Source organism: Centropristis striata, chromosome 6 (genome assembly GCF_030273125.1).
Source record: "Centropristis striata isolate RG_2023a ecotype Rhode Island chromosome 6, C.striata_1.0, whole genome shotgun sequence".
Lineage (NCBI taxonomy): Eukaryota > Metazoa > Chordata > Actinopteri > Perciformes > Serranidae > Centropristis > Centropristis striata.
Window position 1 is genome coordinate 31,404,319 of NC_081522.1, and position 22,634 is coordinate 31,426,952.

General features: G+C 39.0%; 1 protein-coding gene across 1 annotated transcript in view; it reads left to right on the forward strand.

Moving 5' to 3' along the window:
• The first annotated feature begins 2,941 nt into the window (after positions 1–2,941).
• znrf1 (zinc and ring finger 1) overlaps positions 2,942–22,634 on the forward strand; it is a 59,534-nt gene continuing 39,841 nt past the window's right edge. Inside the window, exon 1 of the mRNA XM_059335895.1 lies at positions 2,942–3,985. Within this exon, the coding sequence (XP_059191878.1) occupies positions 3,592–3,985 (394 nt within the window). The 5' untranslated portion in view covers positions 2,942–3,591. The remainder of the gene's footprint in view (positions 3,986–22,634) is intronic.

The following is a 22,634-nucleotide window of genomic DNA, read 5'->3' on the forward strand; positions in this document are numbered from 1 at the left end:
TGGTCCAGACTCTCCACGGGTTTTTCCAGATGATGAATACCATCCTAATGGCCCAGCCTATAACAGCTTCCTAAAGCATTAATAAAGCCATTATGTAACTTACAAACATGAAATTCAGGGTGACTTCTGGGAACATGTTACAATGTTTAGCTTTGGTGTGAGTGAGATTGATGACCTGATTAAATTCAGAGCTACCGCCCTGCTTTTATTTTTGTGAATCTGGGTTTGTTAGCAGTAGTGGAATGTAACTACATTTACTCAAGTACTGTACTTAAATACAATTTTGATATACTTGTACTTTACTATTTCCATTTTATGTAACTTTACACTTCTAGTTCACTACGATCAATTTTGTACTTTTTACTAGATTTAGCTGACAGCTTTAGTTACTTTTCAGGTTGAGATTAAACATTAAAAAACTTTTATTTTATTTTATTAAACCTCATAACAGTATATTAAGTAGTTAAAATTAGCCCCAAACCTTACACAAATGAAACACTGCTTACATAAATCAGCATCAATAATAATAATAATAATAATAATAATACAATATTATATTTAGAATATGTATAACATTTTATGTAACTTTATACTTCTACTTCACTACATTTTGAGGCAAATATTGTACTTTTTACTCCACTACATTTAGCTGACAGTTTTAATTACTTTTCAGGTTGAGATTTAACATAAAAAACAACATAAATTTAAAGTGATTAGACGTTTTCTTAAAATTCCACCTCATAACAGTATATTATAGTTAAAATTTGCCCCAAATTTAAATGCATGAATAATAATCCAATAATATATTTGGAATATGTAGAATATAACACTGTAAGAAGGTTCATTCTGCATAATGAGTACTTTTACTTTTGATACTTTAAGTACATTTTGATGCTGATACTTTTGTACTTTTACTTTGACTTTACTTTTTAAATGCAGGACTTTTACTTGTAGTGAAGTAATTTCACAGTGTGGTATTAGTACTTTTACTTAAGTAAGAGATCTGAATAATTTTTCCACCACTGTTTGTTCGGTCTTTAAACTGTGTGAATCTGTATATCACTTTTTTTTAAAATGCTAATATTTATTTTCACCTCTGTGTCAGAAGGTTCTCTTCCTTTGATTATTACATATGAAGATGAGGACCGTTTAAGAAAGTTTTAACTGTACTCCACTGTTCTCTGTGTCATTGGCTTATTATAGTGTGTGGTACACCTTCAAAGTCACTATGATAATGACAGAAAGCACTTAAAAGAAGCCAGAAGATAAAGTTGCCCTGGTCCTGTAGGCTCATGTGTTTTCTCCCTGTGCTCTGATATTTATATGACAACCATCTGAGTTGATTGTGTTTATAGTTTATGTGTCTGGCTCTGTGTGAGTGTGTGTTTAAATGCCTGAGAAGCAGAGAGGGGACCATGTATAGACCTGCTGTCATTATAGCGTGTTAGATTAACAACTATTACAGTAAGTGCTTTACCATAGTTTACCTTATTGGGTAGCGAAGCCAAGAAGACTGTACAAAAGTGACTTTGTGATATTGTGAAGAAACAAAGAGCCAAAAACAGGTTGATCACACACACACACACACACACACACACACACACACTCAGGATTAGACCAAGTAATCCCAAACAAAACATGTGAGCTAGTAATCCCCATAATTTAGCATATGGTGGAAAAATCTGTGCATAACTTGATAATGACAACAATATGCTGGCATGATTATGGGTAAAGGAAAATACAAGTTAGCCCAGCTTTATTTCTATTCCTCATTTTATAGGTGAGTTCAACCTGAACTGGCTGTTCTGCCCTTTAATTGTGTCAAATTTCCAAACCTTATGTTTGCCTATATGAACTGAATTTCTGTGTAAAATAAGGACATTTACTACACTGTTAAAAATGTTTGTTGAAAATGTTTGTAGAAATTACAGTAAAACACTGTCAAATTGCATCAGAAATAGGGCGTAAAATTAATTACTGTAAATAAGGGAATAGTACGAAACTTTTAAACTGTAGAAAACACAGTTTTTTTAATGTTAAATAAAATATAAATACCATAATGTCATAAGGACACAATAACCCTAAAAAGAAAGCGACAATCCAGTCAAACTTACAGTTTTTGATATTTAAATTTACAGGAGAAAACCCACTCACTGTACAGTGAAATTCTGGCAACAGATGCTGGAATTTTACCGTAATTTTTTTTTTTACAGTGGAACCTACTTAAGGACATGTTTAAAAGTACTAGAGTGCTTATGATACTTCTCTCATGTTTAGATGTAGGCCTAACTTCTGCTGAGATTTTTGCTTATTATATAGTCTTTGATGTTTATCACAAATTATGGTATCTTACAAACTACAGTCATGAAAAAAAAATTTAGACCACCTTTTTTCTTCAGTTTCTTGTTCATTTGAATGCCTGATACAACGATACATTTTGTTTGGATTTTGGATAATGAGTTTGGTTATTATCAAGAAAATCGTGGAAAATGGCTAGATATCAGCTCTTAAATTAACTCTTATGAGCTATTTTTGTTGTTATCATTATATTTTTCCAAACAAATGTATCTCCAGTTGTGCCAGGCATTAAAATGAACAATAAGTTGAAGAAAACAAGGGTGGTCTAATATTTTTTTCCATGACTGTACAACAATTAGGGATTTGAATTTGTTTATTGTTTTTTTCAAACTCTGGGGACAATTCCCAAGTCAATTCCCCTTCACTAGGAATTAAAGCAAAGTTTATTTATTTATTTATCTATCCATCTATTTGCCTTCTCCCAGTAGCCTCCTGTCGCTTGTCCTGTCTGTGTTTATGATCCGGGCTTGCGCACTGAGCGCCTCCATTGTCTGGCCAGTAGCAGCAGCAGCAGCAGCGGCGGCGGCGGAGCGGACAGAAGCGGAGCGCCGATCAGAGCGCAGGGGAGCGGCTTCACTGTGACCCCGATCCCCGAGGAGAAAAAAAAAAAAGAGCGACCTCTGGTTGGAGACCACCGGATCGGGCAGGCAGCGCGGACGGCGACGTCATTGTTTTTTCAAAGGCAGACCGTCGACCGTCGTTTTGGCGGTCAGACAGATAGCAACAGTTGTCACGATGTCTGAGATCAGATGAGGCGAGAGCAGCGGAGTGAACATTGCGGCGCTGCTGTGATCCGGGGCCGGGCGGGATAAACGTGTTGCTGCCGCGTCCCGCCTGCAATGATACAGCCGTCTTAATCACCTGGGACAGCGACGGGTGTGTGCTGTGCATCTGTTTGTCATCCTGGGCTTTCGGCGTCATTCAGCTCGCCAGCCATCCTCCGCTTGTGTCGAGGTTTTGTCTGCGGGTGAGGTGAATCCAGACATCAGGGCGGGCTCATGTTCCGCTCAGCAGCTAAACGGGCTGTTGCGTCTGCAGAGAGTCAGAGCTGACGAGCCTGCTGAGACACACGGATAGACAGGCAGGCAGGCAGTCAGGCAGGCAGGCCCAGAGACAGACAGGAGCGAGGGGAGGGGGGCGACAGCCTGTTTCGGCTCTCTCGACCCTTTGCGGATCGAGCCGAGCCCCCTCCTGTTTCCACCCTAACCCCCACCCATTTGCCTCCCGCTTTGGATGGGGGGAAAGCAGAGCACGGCGGGGCGGCCCCGGGGTGCTTTTCCCGGTGTCTCTACGGATGACAGCGCGGTGCCACCCTCGGCCCACTTCGGCCATTACCGGCCGAGCGGCACCATGGGCCTGCGGAGCCGCTCGGTGAGCTCCGTGGCCGGGATGGGCATCGAGCACAGCCCCGCCGTGCCCTTCGGCTTCTACACCCCCAGAGGGACGGACTCGGATCGAGCCGGAGGGGGGTCAGGGGGCACTACCGCCGCCCCCCACGGTACCGGCTACCAGGACACTGGGGGTGGAGGGCACCACACGGACGGGGTGCTCTATCTGGGGTCCCGGGGGTCGCTGGCTGACACCTTGCCCCTGCACATCGCACCCCGCTGGTTCAGCGCGCACAGCGGTAAGGGCGGTCTGCACACACACACACACACACACACACACACACACAGCAATCAGGCTGACGCTGAAGGATTAATCATCGCAAAAAAAACATATACAAACGCATTCCCCCGGACATCCGCTGCAACACCTATAGATACCCAAACCTTTTCTAGATGCTGCTAAGAATGACACAACTGTGTTGCCACAAAATTTCATCGCTATGAAGTTCAAGGGAGGGAAGGCCTCAGGCTAGCCTAAGAGAAAAACAACCAAAATATAGAAATGGCAGCTTTAGGCTTAAGAAAACAAGCTGCCCTGTGCGTAAAACAGCATGTTTCCCTCAGGTTCTTCCCCTGTGTTGGTCAAGGTGGGCGGACTGCACACTGCCAGCAGAAATCACTGTGGCAGTGGACAGAAATCAGCTTTTTACCACTTCATACTTGATATTTTTCAGCAAGAAAATTGCATGAAATTGCCTTCTAAAGCTTCAGTTTTACAAACATCTAAGTACAACCATACCATGCCAATTTTGGTCAATCACTAACATGAAAGTGCTTTTTACAGTAATAGGTAATTTTTTCAATTGATGGAATTTGCTGTGCCTGTGTGTATGGTAAATTGGATTTGGTGACCATAACATTGCAAGGCTCACCCCGTCTCGACTGTCACCACTGCACCGTCTGCATAGGTCACTCCTTGTGCGAAATGACACTAATGCGCCTGTTGCCAAATCTGGCTGAGTCAATTAGCCTGGCGATTAGACAGGAGGCAGGGAGGGAGGGAGGAGAAACTGGCAAAGGGAGGAAGAAAAGAGATGGAGCAAGGTGAGGCAGGGAAGAAAAAAGAGGAAGGGAGGGAGAGAGGATGGAAAAAATAGGGAGGGGGGGTGTTCATGCTTATCATCGGCTTACCACTCGCTCCACAATATGTTTCTGTGTGTGACTGAACCTGTCAGGCCGACACACCTTAACCTGTACACACACAAACTCATGTACATGTAGGTAAACACACACACACAAACAAACCCTCCACCACATGGCCACAACTCCCGTCCAACTGCACATATAGAAACACACAAACACTCAGCAATGAAGCTCTCAAGGAAGATTATAGAAACTCTTCCTTCTCTCTCACACACACCCTCACACACACACACACACACACACACACACACGCACACAGCAGGCTCAGTCAGGTCCCCAGGCTCTCATTACCAAAGCCCTGACCGGTCACAGCAGGAGAATAGCAAGTTGGATGTCAACATCTCGGCTGTTTTTCCCTGCCTACATCGCCTAGTGACTCTCATGTGTTAGTGGAAGGAGATAATGGGGGAAATATATAAATATAGGATATATATATATATATATATATATATACAGCAGTACGTTTGTGGCTACTATCTCACCTTGTTTGGCTCAAAGTGCACTGCCACTGTGGAACTATGATAAGGGTGTGGTCAGCAGGCCTGCCACCTTTTTAGGTAAACTAGTGGCAGCCAAGGATTATAACAATGGAAGCAGGCACTGCAAAAAATAACTGACAAAAAATAAGAAATAAATAACTAGGATTAAGCAAATACATGTTCGAAACAAGTAAATTACCTGCCACTGCAATAAGTAAATTTATCTTTGTAAGAATTCTTTAAATAAGTAAAAATATCTAGGCACTGGAAAAACCAATGATGATGAAATCCAAATATACTTATTTTGAGCAATTGTGGCTTAAATAGTCCGACATTTAACATTAAAATAAGCCAGCAGTACTTGAAACTAGCACGTTTTGGAGGGTAGAAAATGCTTTTGAAATAGCATTCAAACTACATGCAACAAGAACTCTCAATTGGAACAAATGTTTTAGGTAACAACTCACCACATTCAACAGTTGAATAGCTTGAAAGGCATGAAAAAGCATGTCAACAATGTCAATCCTAAAAAGAAGTCTTTAAACAATAAGATAATTACATTAGCACATAATAATAATACTAATAATTAAATAAGCACATAAAGTTATTGTCAGTAGGTAAATTATACTCAAAACAATGTAATTAAGATACTATTGCTAGATATAAGAACAAAATACTTGGTAAGCTTCATGTTTTTTGCAGTGGGCAGAAAGAAAGAACTGAAGATAACTCATTCAATTAAAAAAACATGTTGAAAGTCAGTGCCAGAGGCTTTAGACATGTTAGTGACAGATGCAATACAAGATCAAGATCACATAAAAAGACAGACAGCCCATCAAGACCAGTGACAACTGGCAATACTCTTCATGTCTTTGTGAGGAAAAGTTGCAGCTTCATTTTTTTTTCAGTGTGTGGAGAGATATGTGTGGAGTAAAGGATTGGAGCAAATACAAGGAAGTCTAAAGTATCTGATGAAGGTTGATGATGCTGTGATAAAAGAATGGCTGCTCTTAAACAAGAAATATTATGCTTATTTTTAGACTAATAATTGGATTTTTATTTAGGGGTTTCTGCTGTTTAAATGCTTTAATATTCAAAATCACATTTTCTCAGTCTCTCTGAATAATGAATATACCTGCATCCACCCTCTGTCTCAAACCCCAGCTGGGTTTTAAATCACATACGTTTTCATTTTACTTTTCCTATGTACTGCAAGCTGCCCTGTGCATACAACTGGGACCTGCTACTTCATTATAACATGGCACCTTGAACTTTTTTAACCTCTGGCTCATATATATACAGTCATGGAAAAAATATTATACCACCCTTGTTTTCTTCAATTTATTGTTCATTTTAATGCCTGGTACAACTAAAGGTACATTTGTATGGAAAAATATAATAAAAACAAAAAAAGCTCATAAGAGTTTAATTTAAGAGCTGATATCTACCCATTTTCCATGGATTTTCTTGATAATAACCAAAATCATAATCAAGAAAACCATGGAAAATGGGTAGATATCAGCTCTTAAATTAAACTCTTATGAGCTATTTCTGTTGTTATCATTATATTTATCCAAACAAATGTACCTTTAATTGTACCAGGCATTAAAATGAACAAGAAATTGAAGAAAACAAGGGTGGTCTAATATTTTTTTCCATGACTATGTGTGGAGTAAAGGTTGGAGCAAATACAAAAACGTCTAAAGTATCTGATGAAGGTTGCTCTGACCAAAATGTCACATTGATGATGCTGTAATAAAAGAATGGTTTCTCTTAAATGAGAAATATTATGCTTATTTTTAGATTCATAATTGTATTCTTATTTGGGGGTTTCTGCTGTTTACATGCTTTAATATTCAAAATCACATTTTCCCAGTCTCTCTGAATATACCTGCATTCACCCTCTGTCTTAAACCCCAGCTGGGTTTTTAATCACATATGTTTTCATTTTACTTTTACTATGTACTGCAAGCTGCCCTGTGCATACAACTGGGACATGCTACTTTTTCATAACATGGCACCTTGAACTTTGAACTTCTGGCATATATATGTACTATATATATATATGCTACACAGAGGATTGTGGGTAAGAATAACCAGAAAGCATGCTGGCTTGCATACTGCAAAATGCCAGCAAATGCAGTAGGACATCCTGGTATTTTTTGCATACTACATTTAACATACATACATACATACACATACATACTATGTATTGGGACCACAGACAATATGTAAAGAGGGACAACATGACTAGTGGGGCCAAAACACCTTGATCGCCCCCTGGTGACAGGCTCTAGTCATAGGTAACAAATTGAGCTGCTCTGTTTGTGGATGGGACATGAGCCAAAAAAAAAAAAAAAGTAGAGGTCAAATACATTTTTGCCAAGTTGGTTTCTGTCAATTTAGGTAGTTCTTATCACACTGATGTTTGTGTGTTCATGTGTACATTTGATTCTTTAAAACGGGGGTGTAACATCATGATTGACAGCTGTCAATCAGGTGGGTGTTTGCCAAATCGAATATGCATCCCACAAATAGATATAGTCTTCCCACAAAAAGCTTCCTGAGTTGTCTTATGTCACACTTTGTGGGTTGGTAGGCACTCCAGATTCCACAGCAGAGAGCAGTGCATTTTTCATATGTCCCTGTTAAAGAGATTCCTGCCCCTTTGCGTCCTTATGGATCTCTGCTCTGACTGCTTGGCGTGACCTTTTATTTCACTCGTAACTCAAAAGTGTTGCTCTTACCAGGGTTTTCTAGTGTTGACCTGGCTGCCATAGGCTGTGTTCAGGACTACAATGGTGTTAAAAATGATTTGTCCTCATTTAGCCCAGTGGGGTGCCACTGCAAGAAAACATAGAACTAGTGTCACAAAGTTTACACTAGTACAGAGCACTGTTACCTGGTAAAGCACTGTGTTGGTTGATCCAGTAAGTTAATGTATAATAGCGAGTAGCATGTAGCGTGTAGCATTGTGTTAATTATACCTGATACTAGTGTTGGGACAACGAAGCTTCATGAAGCATTTGCTTTATTTACGGAGCCCAAGCGATGGCACTCTTTGTTCAAGAAAGGGCTGAAAACACACTCAATTATCATTATTGAAGCCTTTTTTTAAGCCAAGAACGTCATCTAGTGGGGTCAAAAAATAAAGAAAATGCTTCACAAAGCTTTGTTGTCCTAACACTACCTTGCAAAAATATGAGAGAAAGTAATTACTATTCCTGCTGGGATTTTTCAGAATTGTACCCAAGTGTTTGGTACTTTGGTCTTTTAAGTACCAAATATTATTTTTTTCAGTACACCCGGCAAACCATTTTGCTATTAAATTAGCCTGTCCCTGTTACTAGGTTTTCGTCCTAGCATAACAGAAGCTTTAAAGGTGTGCTTTACTAAAGGAATAGATATATACCTGCAGATCTTTGGTCAATTGTTGTCCATTAGCTAAAGCAGTCTAGTCTCGTTGGTATCTGGACGTTTAGGGCGCTTTCACAACCCATTTGGTTCGTCGTAAACAGAGTGAAATTGATACTTTTGTTTTGTTTTGTATTTAGTCTGGTTTGTTTTCACAGTGCAGAAATGTAAGCGGACCAAATAAAAAAATATATAGATTTGAAGAGGGGCGTGTAAGAAGGTGGAGGGCTGGAAATCTACTTGCAATGTTACTCCTTATTGGTTGAAAAGTTGATGGTGAAAAATGTAAACAAAGCAACATGGAACCGAGCGGAAACCGAGTACCTTTAATTATTCAGACCGTAATCTGCTCTGGTGTTCCGACCAAACTAATGTGGAGAGAAACGCTCAGAACGAGCTCCTGTTGAGGCTCCAGGTCGCCAATAATGTTGATAACGTTAAACCATTATTCCCAATGTGCTGCGATCAGACAGCTGTATAATCAGAGAAGGAGAGCCTTGATGCTCCTATCACGATCTGCTTAGACAACGAAGGTTCATATTAAGTTATTTTGAGCAATATGTTGATAATACTGCAATGACAAATTAGCTTTAGCTCAGCGGTAGCCTACAGAGTGAAACTAAATTACACAAATTTCATCTTTATATCTGTGTACATCTCACCGCGAAGGTAGCCCACAATCCACTGCGTTTTGAGAACGATTGGATTGTCACAAGCAACCAAATTAACTGGAACAACGATTTAAATGCACCAGAGTTCGATTAAAACAGACTAAACTTTGGAATGTTAAAGTGCCCTTAACTTTTGGTATGGCTTATGAAAAACGGAAACCAGAGCTGACGGAGCCTTCTGTGTCACTTAGATAAAACCCTTTCCAACATTGTGGTTAACCAGTAAGCTACAGTGACACAAAGCAGTTTGTTCTTTGGACAAAAACTATGTCTTGTAGAGACTGGTAGAGATTGGTCAACCCCAATCACAGAGTTATTTCAAATCATGGAGCTTTTCAGTTTGCATGGCCATTTCAGAACAAAGGAACTAGAGCAAGACTTAGTTGAGAGAGAGGCTTTATAATACATTTCCAAACCAAATCTGTTGGGACTGAAGCAGCTGTGTTCCCACCCGGCTATAAGAATAACAGTGTAAGAGGAATTTAACACAAGACACATGCTCAGTGGGACAGAGGGAATATCTTTTATTATATAAAAAACAAAACAGAGATACTCAACACTTTTCACAAATGCAGTAATCAACATATTTAATGCTTCATGCTTGTTTATGAAGAAATCACTTTTGTGGGCCATGAAAATGCCCCTTTCCTTCTTGAAATATGGTTTATTTTTACATTTACATACATTTTTAACATTTCCTGTTAATCACATTCCTCTGAAGCATTGTCACGAGTAAACAATAGGGTAGTAGTTTGTATAATGCATTGTTCGATTTGTTAACTAGAAATGTATCATGTTTTTACTGACTGATAGGCAATTAGCGTGTTGCATGCAGGGGTGCTGTGGATGCCCACAATAACTAGATGCAAAAAATCACTGGACATTAATGCTTTTTGCTTGCCGGGGGCAAGTAAAATCTGTATTACTGCAAGTGGAATGTGTCATGTAATTAAAGTTAAAATAAACATGGTGTCTAATGTAATGTTATGTGAAGATTTTGCTGAAGGTGAGCTTTTCCAGCTGAGCTGCAGGGGCGAGTCTGTCTCACCACCAAGCTTTAAATAGGACTGATGATTAAAATCTGACTAATCAATACTGTATAAGCTGTAAATTGTCTTATACACTATAATATACTAGCTTTATATATCTCTGAAATTCTGCATGTGAGAAATTTAGATACTTACCTTTTGTACCATTCCAACACATACAATCGTATCCTGATCAAGAACCTTTGTTATTCAGCCTTAAACTGCAGCGTCTTTTTGGAGACTTTGTAAAATAATCCAACAGTCACTGGCCCTCATTTATCAATGAAACATAGAAACCAGCGCAACTCCGAGTGCATAAATCATCTTATGATAGGGCTTACTCTTAATTAATGAAACGTTTGTATCTGGCAGCATAAGAATGATCGGGCGTTGATAAATGTGGTGACTGAAAACAAGCGTCGTCTTAATATCACACCCTAATATATACTGGGTTTAGAGGGCTCGCCCCGAGAGTTTACGACATTGATGTTTGCCATTAATGTATGCTAAAGAAAGTGCAGACAATGTTTAAAGGTTTGATGGTGTGGACGTTTGAGGATCACATTAGACCATATTAAATGAAACTAATTGGTCTATATTTAGTGTTCAGGAGGGTTGCAATATAAACATTTTTTAGCTGGGATGATATTGAGACCGGCCAGTATACCGAACCCATACCACTAGGTACTGCAATCCTGAGTGGCCAGGACAATCGATGTGAAGAATGTGAAAAAAACAAACTCTGAGACTAGTGTGTGTAGTTTCTGAGAGAGGAGGGTCGATCCAATGGAGCCAAAATCATGCCATACTGGCACAAGGACTATAACTGAGTAATGCTCAGAAACGTGAAACCTAGACTAGTAGACTTCATATAGGGAGGGTCTTTTGTTGACAAAGTACAATATTTGCCTAAAAATGCCATGATCTACTTATTCAAAACATGCGGGTTTAGAAATAAGAGTTGTTGTTTTTTTATGAAATGGGAGCTAATACATAAAAATGTTTTTGTAATTGCTTTGAGAGTCAGTCATTATTTGATCTTTACATTTATTAAAACAATATATGAAGTAGGATCAAGCTTTTTTCAATTTTTTTTTTCTTTTTTCCTTTTCTTTAGTCATATTTCTAATGTTTTGTTCTTTATTTTGGTTTTTGGGCCTGCTGATATATATTGTGTTTGTGTTTATCAGGATTCATCAGTTTGATTTTATATGTTGGTCTGTATTAGTGTGAATCTGGTGTTGTGTTTTGTGTTTATTGTTTGTTTTTTTGGTGGCTCTTCACATTTTAACACACACACACACACACACACACACACACACACACACACACAGTGGCGGAAAAAGTATTCGGATCCCTTACTTAAGTAAAAGTATTAATACCACATACCACCACTGTGAAATTACTCATCTACAGGTTAAAGTCCTGCATTCGAAAGTACAGAAGCATCAAAATGTACTTAAAGTATCAAAAGTAAAAGTACTCGTTATGCAGACTGTTTCATATATTCCACAAATATTACTGAATTATTAATATTGATGCATTTATGAAAGCAGCATTTTAATTTACTCCAGTTGGGGCTCATTTTAACTAATTTTACTGTTATGTGCTTTCTTAAATTTATAATAGTATTTTTTTAAATTCATCATGTTTTATGTTAAATCTTCACCTGAGTAACTATAGCTGGCAGCTAAATGTAGTGGAGTAAAACGTACAATATTTGCCTCAAAATGTAGTGAAGTAGAAGTATAAAGTTACATAAAATGGATATATTCAAGTAAAGTATAAGTACCTCAAAATTGTACTTAAGTGCAATACTTAAGTAAATATACTTAGTTACATTCCACCACAATACACACACACACACACACACACACACTGTACTTGCTGTACTCAAAAGCTTGAGTCTCTCTGCTCTATAAAATGGCTGTTAATCAGACAGGCCACAGGTGCCTCTCTCCCTGTTCTGAGGCTGGTGTGTCTGCCCATGCACACTTGCTGCACACACACACACACACACACACGCACACACACACACACACACACACACACACAGAGCAGCAGCAGTGAAGTTGCCTCTCTCTCCCATCCATCTTTTATCCGGTGTAGGTAGAGGTCAAACAAGCCTTGCTGGGGTGCATTAAATAGCTGCTGCTTGATTCAGGAACATGAATGGGTTTGAGGATTCAGCATTCATTCATGTGTTTACAACAGCTTTATTTTGGGTCCCATCTCTATCTCACGGTACATCTGCTGAAATGACATATGGCTGCTTCATCTGTGTGAATCAGACCTCACAGGGAGGAATTGTGGTCTAATTCAGAGTTGTGTCTGTGATTGATAGCGGATATTCAGTAATAAGCACCGTAGCTGGGATTCATCAGCTGATTCAAAAATATTTTTGCTGATAAATGTGTTCATTTATATTTCAATGGATGGGAAGATAAGATGGAATGTGATGCGAACAAGCAGGCATGAAGAATTCTGAAAGAGGCATATATTTGTTTTTAGTGATATACATGCCACTGTTTATCTGTGCTGGCTTATGAACTGTAGCTCACTCATGTTCTATAATTGATAGATACCACTCCATACTGACATTTACAGATTATTTCTGGCATGTGACACTGCCGACTGTTGATCAGTTGCTGCTGTGGGTGAATAAAAAAGAGATACTTGTGATCACACAGTGCCACTGTACTGTGTAACATGATAATGTTCTACTTGAATAACAACATTTTTAGCTGTTAAGAAAGAAAGCTACACTTTACGGTAGGCAGCAGTGGTGGTAAAAGTATTCAGATCTCGTACTTAAGTTAAAGCACAAAAGTATCAGCATCAAAATTAACTTTAAGTATCAAAAGTAGAAGTACTCGTTATGCGGAATGGACCAATTTACAGTGTTATATTCTACATATTCCAGATATGTTATTGGATTATTATTGATGCATTTAAATGTTCTATGATCCATGATCATTGTTTAAAGAAATTTAAACCAGAGGGGCCTTATTTCAGAATGGCAATAGGTGCAGCTAGACCTTTTCTCCAGCACTGGCACAGTGCTTTGGAGATAGTTCTGACTATGCAAGACAATAGAATTATGAACAAAGTGAGCGAAATGTTGATAATCCAATTGAAATTGGATGAAAACTGATGAAAAATTATCATCATCATAATCCGTAGCCAAGTGGCCGTAAACGCACTATGATGTTTTTTACCAGTTCTTTCCATTTAAATCGATTTTCTTGTTGCATCATACGGTGTCACATTCATCCAACTTGCAATATTTGAGAGTCAGTTCTTTCTAGGTCTTCCCTGTTCCTTGTTTTCCAGGAACTCTGCCATGTTATATACTATGAGCCAAGCTCAGTTCATCACTGTGTCAGGTGACATATCCAAACCATCTCAGTTTTCTTTGTTTGATGATGTAGAGTAAAGCTATGTGGTTTCCACTTTTCTGTACAATTTAATCTTTAACATTTTCATTAGTTTGGTGTGCTGCGTACAGCATTAGTAAGATCTTTCTAAAGCACTTCATTTCGAATGCATTCACTCGTCTTTCTGTATCTGCGTCCAATATCAATAATTCACAACTGCATGTCATAGTTGATATCACAACGGCCTTCATAAACCGTATCTTTGTCTTGGTTGTGATAGCTTTACTTTTCCAAATGGGATCAGCTTGGTCAATGCTGCTCTAGTTATTGCAATGCAAAACATTTCACTTCTTTAACTGAATACAAGTCACTGCTGATTTGACTTCTGAGATATTTGAAGGTACTTGTTCAAGAGCGTGGTTTGAAACAACTATTGGTTGTTGAAGCTTGATATCTTCCTCAGCAGTAACCATGATTTTACTTTTCCCAGTATTAATTTCTATCCCATATTTTGTATCTTACACTCAATGCGTGAAATCTCTCAAACCTTCTTCAGATGCTGTCAATTGATCAGTTGATAAAAAATACATTGCAATAGATATACTTTTAGGGAGTGAATAGTACAGACAACAGGTTTAAATTAAATTGATGTTAAAATATTTGGAATATGATTGTTGGTTTCAATGAAGAGTTACTGTAGCTAATGCGACAGGGCTTCAGGAGTACGTCTGATAATCAGGGTTGGGTAGATCTGGTATAGATCATAGGTAAAGGTAGCTATCACATAGGTATCAAAACCACCCTTAGTTTGTTACTACATCAGACTCAAATGAGGGACAAAAAGACAAAGGCAAAGCACCTTAGAGATGGCCAGACAGACTGATAGACACATAGAGCCTAGCACAAACATAAATAACTGCCTTTACTGTAGAACCCAGTACTTTAGCAAGACTTTGATCATTCTATCAGTCAACCACAGTCATCCCTCAGATCAATGTGCCTCCCCTCTGCAGTCCTGTCTCTATTGACATGTCCTGTCAATACAGCATCAGTGCTTAATCAATACAGCATTTGCACTCTTTTTCTGACCAGCAAGTTCAATCCCTGCCCACCTTGGCTGTCGTCCCCAGTCGTAACCTAGCAAGTGGAAAAGCATTTTTAACGCCTATTTGCACTTCTAGAGAATAGATCAAAGAATTGAACTCATTACAGATCTTAAGAGACCTTTGCAGATTCACAAATCACCCAGCAGCCCAACTGCTGCCATCACCAAGGTCCATTTGTAACGTGGTAGAACAGGAGTCATGGGTCAAGTCAATTGTTCATTTCGACAATACTTTTAAGCGAACGAGTTGAATAAGTTCATTATTGACCTGAATCAGATTTGCAGATCAGATAAGCCTCCATGGTTAGAGTGCAACTCAATACAATTTTAAAACATAAAGCGAGTAGTCAGGACAAAGGGTCAGCAGTGACAAGGACTCCACTGCAAATAGAATTGACTATTATAAACCAGGAGAGAGTTCATAATGTGACAACATTTTGTAGTATTTAAGTATTCGCTTATTTATGGACATTTAGTGGCTGTGGAACAATATGTAAGGTCACCAAGGTATTTTTTTATATTATGTTGTTTTGGTCTTTGTTGTCCACCAGCCATCTCTAAGGAACATTAGCCCTCGTTTGGAGGCATTTTTCTGTCCACCTGAAGAAATATTGCCTTGTGCCTTGTTAGTTATGGTTTAGCTATGTTAGCTTTGTTTGTTAGTTACTTTTGGGTCTGGCCTCTCAAGTGGAGCCTTTGCTGTGGGGAATGTTTTGGCAGCCTCACTCTTGGGGAGCTCTCTGAGATGTTTGTGTAGATCAGAGGTGTTTCCTCCAGATGCTGCCACCTTCATCAGACAAAGTTTACGGAGTGCTTGATTAACATTATCAGGTTCTCTATTAGCAATTGGTTTGATTCTGAAATTTTGCCAAATACATGCTTTTGCTTTCCACTTTGACACAAACTCTTCTTCCTCTTGTTGTTTGATAAAATAAATCTGACACTTTTAATTCTAACGTCCTTTGGCCATGATTCAAAACATGGGAGTTTACAAATAAGAGTTGTTGTTTTTTATGAAACGGGAGCTAATACATAAAAATGTTTTTGTAATTGCTTTGAGAGTCAGTCATTATTTGATCTTTACAATTATAAAAACAATATATGAAGGATCAAGCTTTTTTCACATGTTTTTTTCCTTTTCTTTAATCATATTTCTAATGTTTTGTTCTTTATTTTGGTTGTTGGGCCTGCTGATATATGTTGTGTTTGTGTTTATCAGGATGCATAAGTTTGATTGCACACACATCATTTCACACTCAACACATGCATACAGAAACAAGGTACTGCAGGAAAGCTACACACACACACACACACACACACACACACACACACACAGTGGCGGAAAAAGCAGCATTTTAATTTACTCCAGTTGGGGGCTCATTTTAACTAATTCTACTGTTATGTGCTTTCTTAAATTTATAATAGTATTTTTTTAAATTCATCATGTTTTATGTTAAATCTTCACCTGAGTAACTATAGCTGGCAGCTAAATGTATTTGCCTAAAAATGTAGTGGAAAGTAGTAGTATAAAGTTACATAAAATGGAAATACTCAAGTAAAGTATAAGTACCTCAAAATTGTACTTAAGTGAAACACTTGAGTAAATGTACTTAGTTACATTCCACCACACACACACACACACACACACACACACACACACACACACACACACAAAATGCTGTATGTCCTACTTGTAGTGATGCAGCAATGGGATGAGCAGGCGTAAAGAAAAACATCTCCCACTTCTCTCTGGTCAAGAGAACGATGAGAGGTCTGCATCCTGAAATAACTCCTCCTTTCTGCTGCTCGGCCTGTGTTGCTTGCATCATCAGGATTTGGAGGGATGAAAAGAGCCTTCCTTCCAGATTCAGATTATTGACAAGTGTACATACTCCAGCATATACATTGGGTCGACGCTAAAAAAATCAGTGAAGTGCTTTTTGAAGAACAGAAATAAACCAGCAGAGATTCTCCTACACATACATGGCAGCAGCAGCACACAAACAAAAACATCGCTAATGCATAACGCACATGGGACACACACACACACACACAGGCACAATTAAAGAGACTGACTGTTCACACAGTCGGGTGTTGTGGCTGGATTTCACGGCCGAACACAGGGATTGGGGGGAACATCTGTGCTGCTGAACTGGTTGCAGGACTCGTGAATATAGGTCAGCACTGCAATTTATTTCTGTTTCCTCTGCATTTCTCTTCCCCTCTCTCTCTCTCTCTCACACACACACTCATTTACTCTCCCCATCTTCCCTCTCCTCTTTCCTCCCTGTTAACTCAGGTCAGTGCGTATACAGAGGAGGCATACGAGGACACACACACACTTACACGTGCATACGTACAAGGGCAGAATGGGAGGATGGAGAATGAAGGAGAGATTGGAGGTTTTTGTTGCTGTGACAACCACATGGCTGCCTATCGCTGATGTTTCTCAAGACATGCACGTGCATGTGCCTGGCCTGCGTACACACTGTCACACAAACACACACACACTCTCACCTTTGCAAATGTCACCTCAACCTCACTTTTCCCTTCCTGGCTGCACACACACACAAATGCTATTTACACACGCATTTGCAGAAAAACGAGCAGAGCCCGAGGGCAAGAAAATAAAGATTAAGACCGAACAAAGGAGGAGAAGACAGACAGTCTGGCAGAGATTATTGTTATTGTTATTATTAATATATGTTCACTTTTGGACCTTATTTTCCCACAAACAGTTATGTAAAAGGTATAAAGAATATCAAAGGCTTCCTCAGTCGTGTGGCTGCGTGTCAACACCACATGTATTCTAATTGGGCTGGTTAATTACAAGTAGCGAGGGCTCCAGCGGTCGCCTTGGCAGTCGGTGGGCACAGCAACCGTTGCTAAGGACAGCGCCTAAATGTTGTCACAGCAGAGCAAAAAGGCCGGAAGATAAACTGTGAGCGGAGTAGGGTCAGGTTCACAATCATCTGACTGATGTGTGTATTTCTTACAGTGATAGTTACAGAAAAATATCAGATGCTCATTATTTTGTTTTTCATATATTTTCAGAAGTGTTGCAGTTTCTTTCTTGCAGTACCTACTTTACCTTACTTTGTCTATCTTCTACTTTTCCTGCATTTCCCAGAATACCTTTTGTCAATCCAAAAGGGAAGGAGCCCAGACTTGCTGCATAAGATCATTGCTTCATTATTCATATGCCTTGTGTGGCTGAAGTTAGTCGATGAACAGAAAATGTATTAATCAAATGGTGTTAAAAATAATCATAGTCATTAATAAGCAAAACATTTTCTGACTACAGTTTCTCAAATATAATGACTTTCTGATTTCTTTGTTTTATATCATGTTACAGTGTTTCCCACAAAGTCGATTGAATTTTGAAGTGAAATGTTACATTAAAGAAAAGGTGAATTAGGAACGTTTCCATCAACTGGTTTAGATCGAATAAACAAAGCTGCATAAACGTACTTTCACCAGCCGATGGCAGTGTAATGTGTTGCTGTAGGCCAGGGGTGTCAAACTCTGGCCCGCGGGCCAAATTTGGCCCGTAGTGTAATTTTGTTTGGCCCGCGAGGCAATACCAAATTATTATATTATTATTGTAAATTAATTACATTGATGTGTTTTTTATTTGAAAATTGATTTTGCATGTCTGCACTATTTAGTTATATATTGTATGTTTTAAATTTTGGCCCATTGTGTATTTGAGTTTGACACCCCTGCTGTAGGCTAATCCGTCAGTAAACAGTAGAACAAGAAGAGAATGTGCAAGAAAGAAAACAGTAGAAAAAGAGACTGAACAAGAGAGAAAATATTTTTTTTTAAAAGATTAGAGAAAATATGTCTTCAGGGATTAGATTTTATTGGGCAACTTCTAATTGTTCTTTCATGTCATGTCATGTTAGCTTGTCCTGACCAGGAAGAGCAAATATTGGACATTGGCATTTCCATCCCCCATTTAGCACATTAACTATTTTTTCGAAGAAGACAAAAAACACCTCAATCGAGTGTAAAAACTTTTATGCACATGTTCAAAACCTTTTTCAAATTTTGGTGTTTCCATCATGCCTTTTCTCATGCAAATCTTCAAAATGCGCAAATTCATCGATGGAAACATTTATACTTATTATTGTTTAGCCAAAGTGGTGAGTGTCATTTTATTTTCTGAACAAATAAAAACCATTTGGAGAAATCAGCTTCACACCAAATGATTCACTGAAAAATATTCAGCAGATCTATCATTAAAAAAATGATAATGAAAAGAATCTTTCTAAAATAATAGCTCTCAGTCCTTTCCCTTTAAATATTTGGCAATTGTTGTGTGAAATACAGTTTCATTTCTGTTCTTTTAATTTGACAGTACCAACAGCCTTATTCCCATCTAAAATAGACAAAGCAACAGAACGCCTGATATGCTGCCATAAAACCACACAACAACAATCTGCATGCCTGCAAGCATAATGTTTGTGAAGATGTTACATAGGGTGGTGGGGTTCAAAAAGAATATTAGGTCTCAGTCTTTTGGCTAAGCTAAGCTAAGTGGCTGCTGGCTCCAGCTACAAGACATGAGAAGTAGAGGTGGAGGAAAAAATTGCTGCAGCATAGTATCGCCATATTTTGCGTGAAAATATCATATCGAGTCATGGCCAGTATTTTTGCCGGAGATACTGGTATCATATGAAACTAAAAGATCTAAGGAATCTATAGGTATATCTAGAAGTATATATGTGCATCAGGATATCGTGTCAGGAAGTTGTTGAAAAAACGCTGCAAAGTTCGGCTTTTTTTTATATGTTGAATTAATAAAAATTCAGAGCAGTGAAGCTTAAAGTTGAGGAAAGTTTGATGAAATGCTGCAGTTGTTGTCGTCCATACATGTTTGATATCAGTTCAGTTCAGTTTGACTGAATACTTTGTTGGTCAGTCTGTGGGTTTGAGAGCAAGTGAGATGACTGAGAATTTTATCTTATTTGACAAAACAATTCTTGATTGAATTTAATTTTGTGGACACAAAAAATGCAGTTTAACAGTTATATTGCAATATATTGTGTCGCAATGCTCACCATATCACAAAATGCTTAAAATCGTAATAATATTGTATCGTGACTCAAGTATCGGGATAAAATCGATCACATTTAACTCTCAGGAACAAATCAAAAAAGTTTGCACTATTCCTCAAAGTGGTTTTGACTACACCTTGGAATCTAGGTCATTTTAACGGCATTTTTATTTACGTATAATTCATTGTTAAATTATATTAATTACCTATTGATTGATTAATTGATACTGAAAATAGCAGTTGGAGCCCCAGTTGAAGCATTGCTCATGTAACGGCTCATCTCCACTGAATGACTGTTGAGGGAACAACATGGCGAATGTGTGAAGCTGCACTGATTGTTGTTCAGACTGAGTTATGTTCATGTTGTTTACTGATCTCTGTCAGGCCTCTGAGGGGTTGATGGAGCATTCAGGGACTCTCTTCGGAGAAAACATCCTAATTTAAACCCCTGTGACGCCGGCTCGTTCAGACGCAAAGCACAGACCGCGCTGTCTTCAAGCTGTGGCCCTGTCCTTTCTTTTTCTCTGTATAATTACACGTTTATCTCTCCCTCCCACTCCCTGGTCACCTCTCTCCTCCCTCTGCCTCACCTCCATCTCAGGTCACATTACCTCCCTGTTAGACAAACAAAACAACAGACATGATTCTCATTTTTCCGTTCCTGTAAGCTCTCTTCACTCCACACCCCCAACACCCATCCTATCCTCTGTCTCTTCATCTCTCTCCGTCTATTTTTCACTTTCTCTTGTTCTGTCCTGTTCCCATGGAAACTGCTGGTCTTTCCGGTAAGGTAAGGAGAGTTTGTTGGAGAGAGTTTCGTTAGCTGTAAGTTGTGATGTAATCAAGCCAACAGTTTCCAGGGCTGCCGTTTATGGTCATGACAGTGGTAGGCTGCTGACGATCAGGCTTCCTCCTGTCTGACTGTAGCACACGGAGGCTCTCTGAGGTGGAGGGGGTGTGTGTGTTTCTGACAGAAAGGTATACTACAAATACTGCTGTCTCATCCACTTATTTTCTACAGTGTCTGTATATGTGTTGCTCTCTTTGTATTGCTCTAAATGCAACTCCTGCTACATAATCACGCTTTGCAGGAACAGAATGGAGATGAAAAAAAGCAACCTTGTTGAAGTAAAAGGTGGAGCAGGGGTCCATGTATAGGCGTGTTTCCACTGAGTACTTTATGGAAAGTGGAGTGTTTTGGCTACACCCACTAGTTAGTTAGTTTCCCTCGGCCTCTGTTCCCATACAGGTGCTTTTGTAGTGGCTAACCAACAGAGTTGGAATGTGACGTTATTAGTTCTGCGACACTTACGTGATTATTCAGCGACAAACAGTCCAGACAGTCAGGACATCAACATGGAAGGAGTGTGTTACTGTTTGTTGCGTTTGTACGTCTGGTCTTGGAGACGTGCACCAGAGCTTATTTTTAAAAATGGCGCTGTTATGTTGTGGTTGTGTTGAGTTCAAGCACATCATATCCCGCCTCAACTGTATCCAATTTGTGTCGACTAGTGAGTAGCGGCTCAGAAAGTACCTACCCGAGTCAAGTACTTCCTGAGCCACTAACCGGTGAAGTTGGGCGGATCCTCTCTCCCAAGCCACACCCATAGCGGCTCGCTAGAGGGAAAAGTGTTAATGGAAACGTGCCTTATGTGACATTTCATTTTGAAATAAGAAAAACAAAATCAGAACAATGAGGCTTTTCACAATTTCTATTTAGTAACAGGTAAACAACAAAAACAAAAAGATATGTTTCTCGTTTTTATTATAGAAATTTGCAAACAAAAAACAACAACATGTTGTCTAAGTGGGCATAAATGGAAATCATGACATTAAAAAATGTGTGCAGAAATCTATTTCTGTTTCTTCACAGGCAGCAGAGGGCACCCTGAATCGAGTACTTGCACAATGTAGTGTGATGTACTTCAGTATTATGAACCTGCACTCTGATCACCACTACAGCAGCGTTATCTTCATATTTAACAGTAGTGAAGGGACAATGAAGCTTTGTGAACCATTTGCTTTATTTATGGAGCCCACTAGATGGCGCTCTTTGTTCAACAAAAGGCTGAAAACACACTCAATTACCATTGCTGAAGCCTTTTTTAAGCCAAGACCATCATCTAGTGTGGTCAAAAAGTAAAGCAAATGGTTCACGAAGCTTCATTGTCCCTTCACTACTTAACAGTTGTTTAAAATCGTACATACCGCTCTGTTCATATTGTATATACACAGTCGCCCATATAGAGCTTCAATAAGTTTCTGCTATATTCAACATACTCTATGAGTAAACAAAAATACATTGTTAAATGTTAAAACCAACAACATATCCAACCTAAACGACAGAATAGACCGTTTGTCAATACACGTCATTATACATGCACGTACAGTTCATGGTTGTAAAAAAGGCTGCAGTTTCTGTTAGGGATGGGAATAATTAATGGTAATGGTAAAATGACCTGCACTTACTGTATATAGCGCTGTTCTAGTTGCTTTGCAACCACTCAAAGCGCTTTACACTACAGACTGCATTCATTCACCAATTCACACACACATTCATACTGGTGGCAGAGGCTAAACTAAACAGTGCCACCTGCCACCATTGGGAA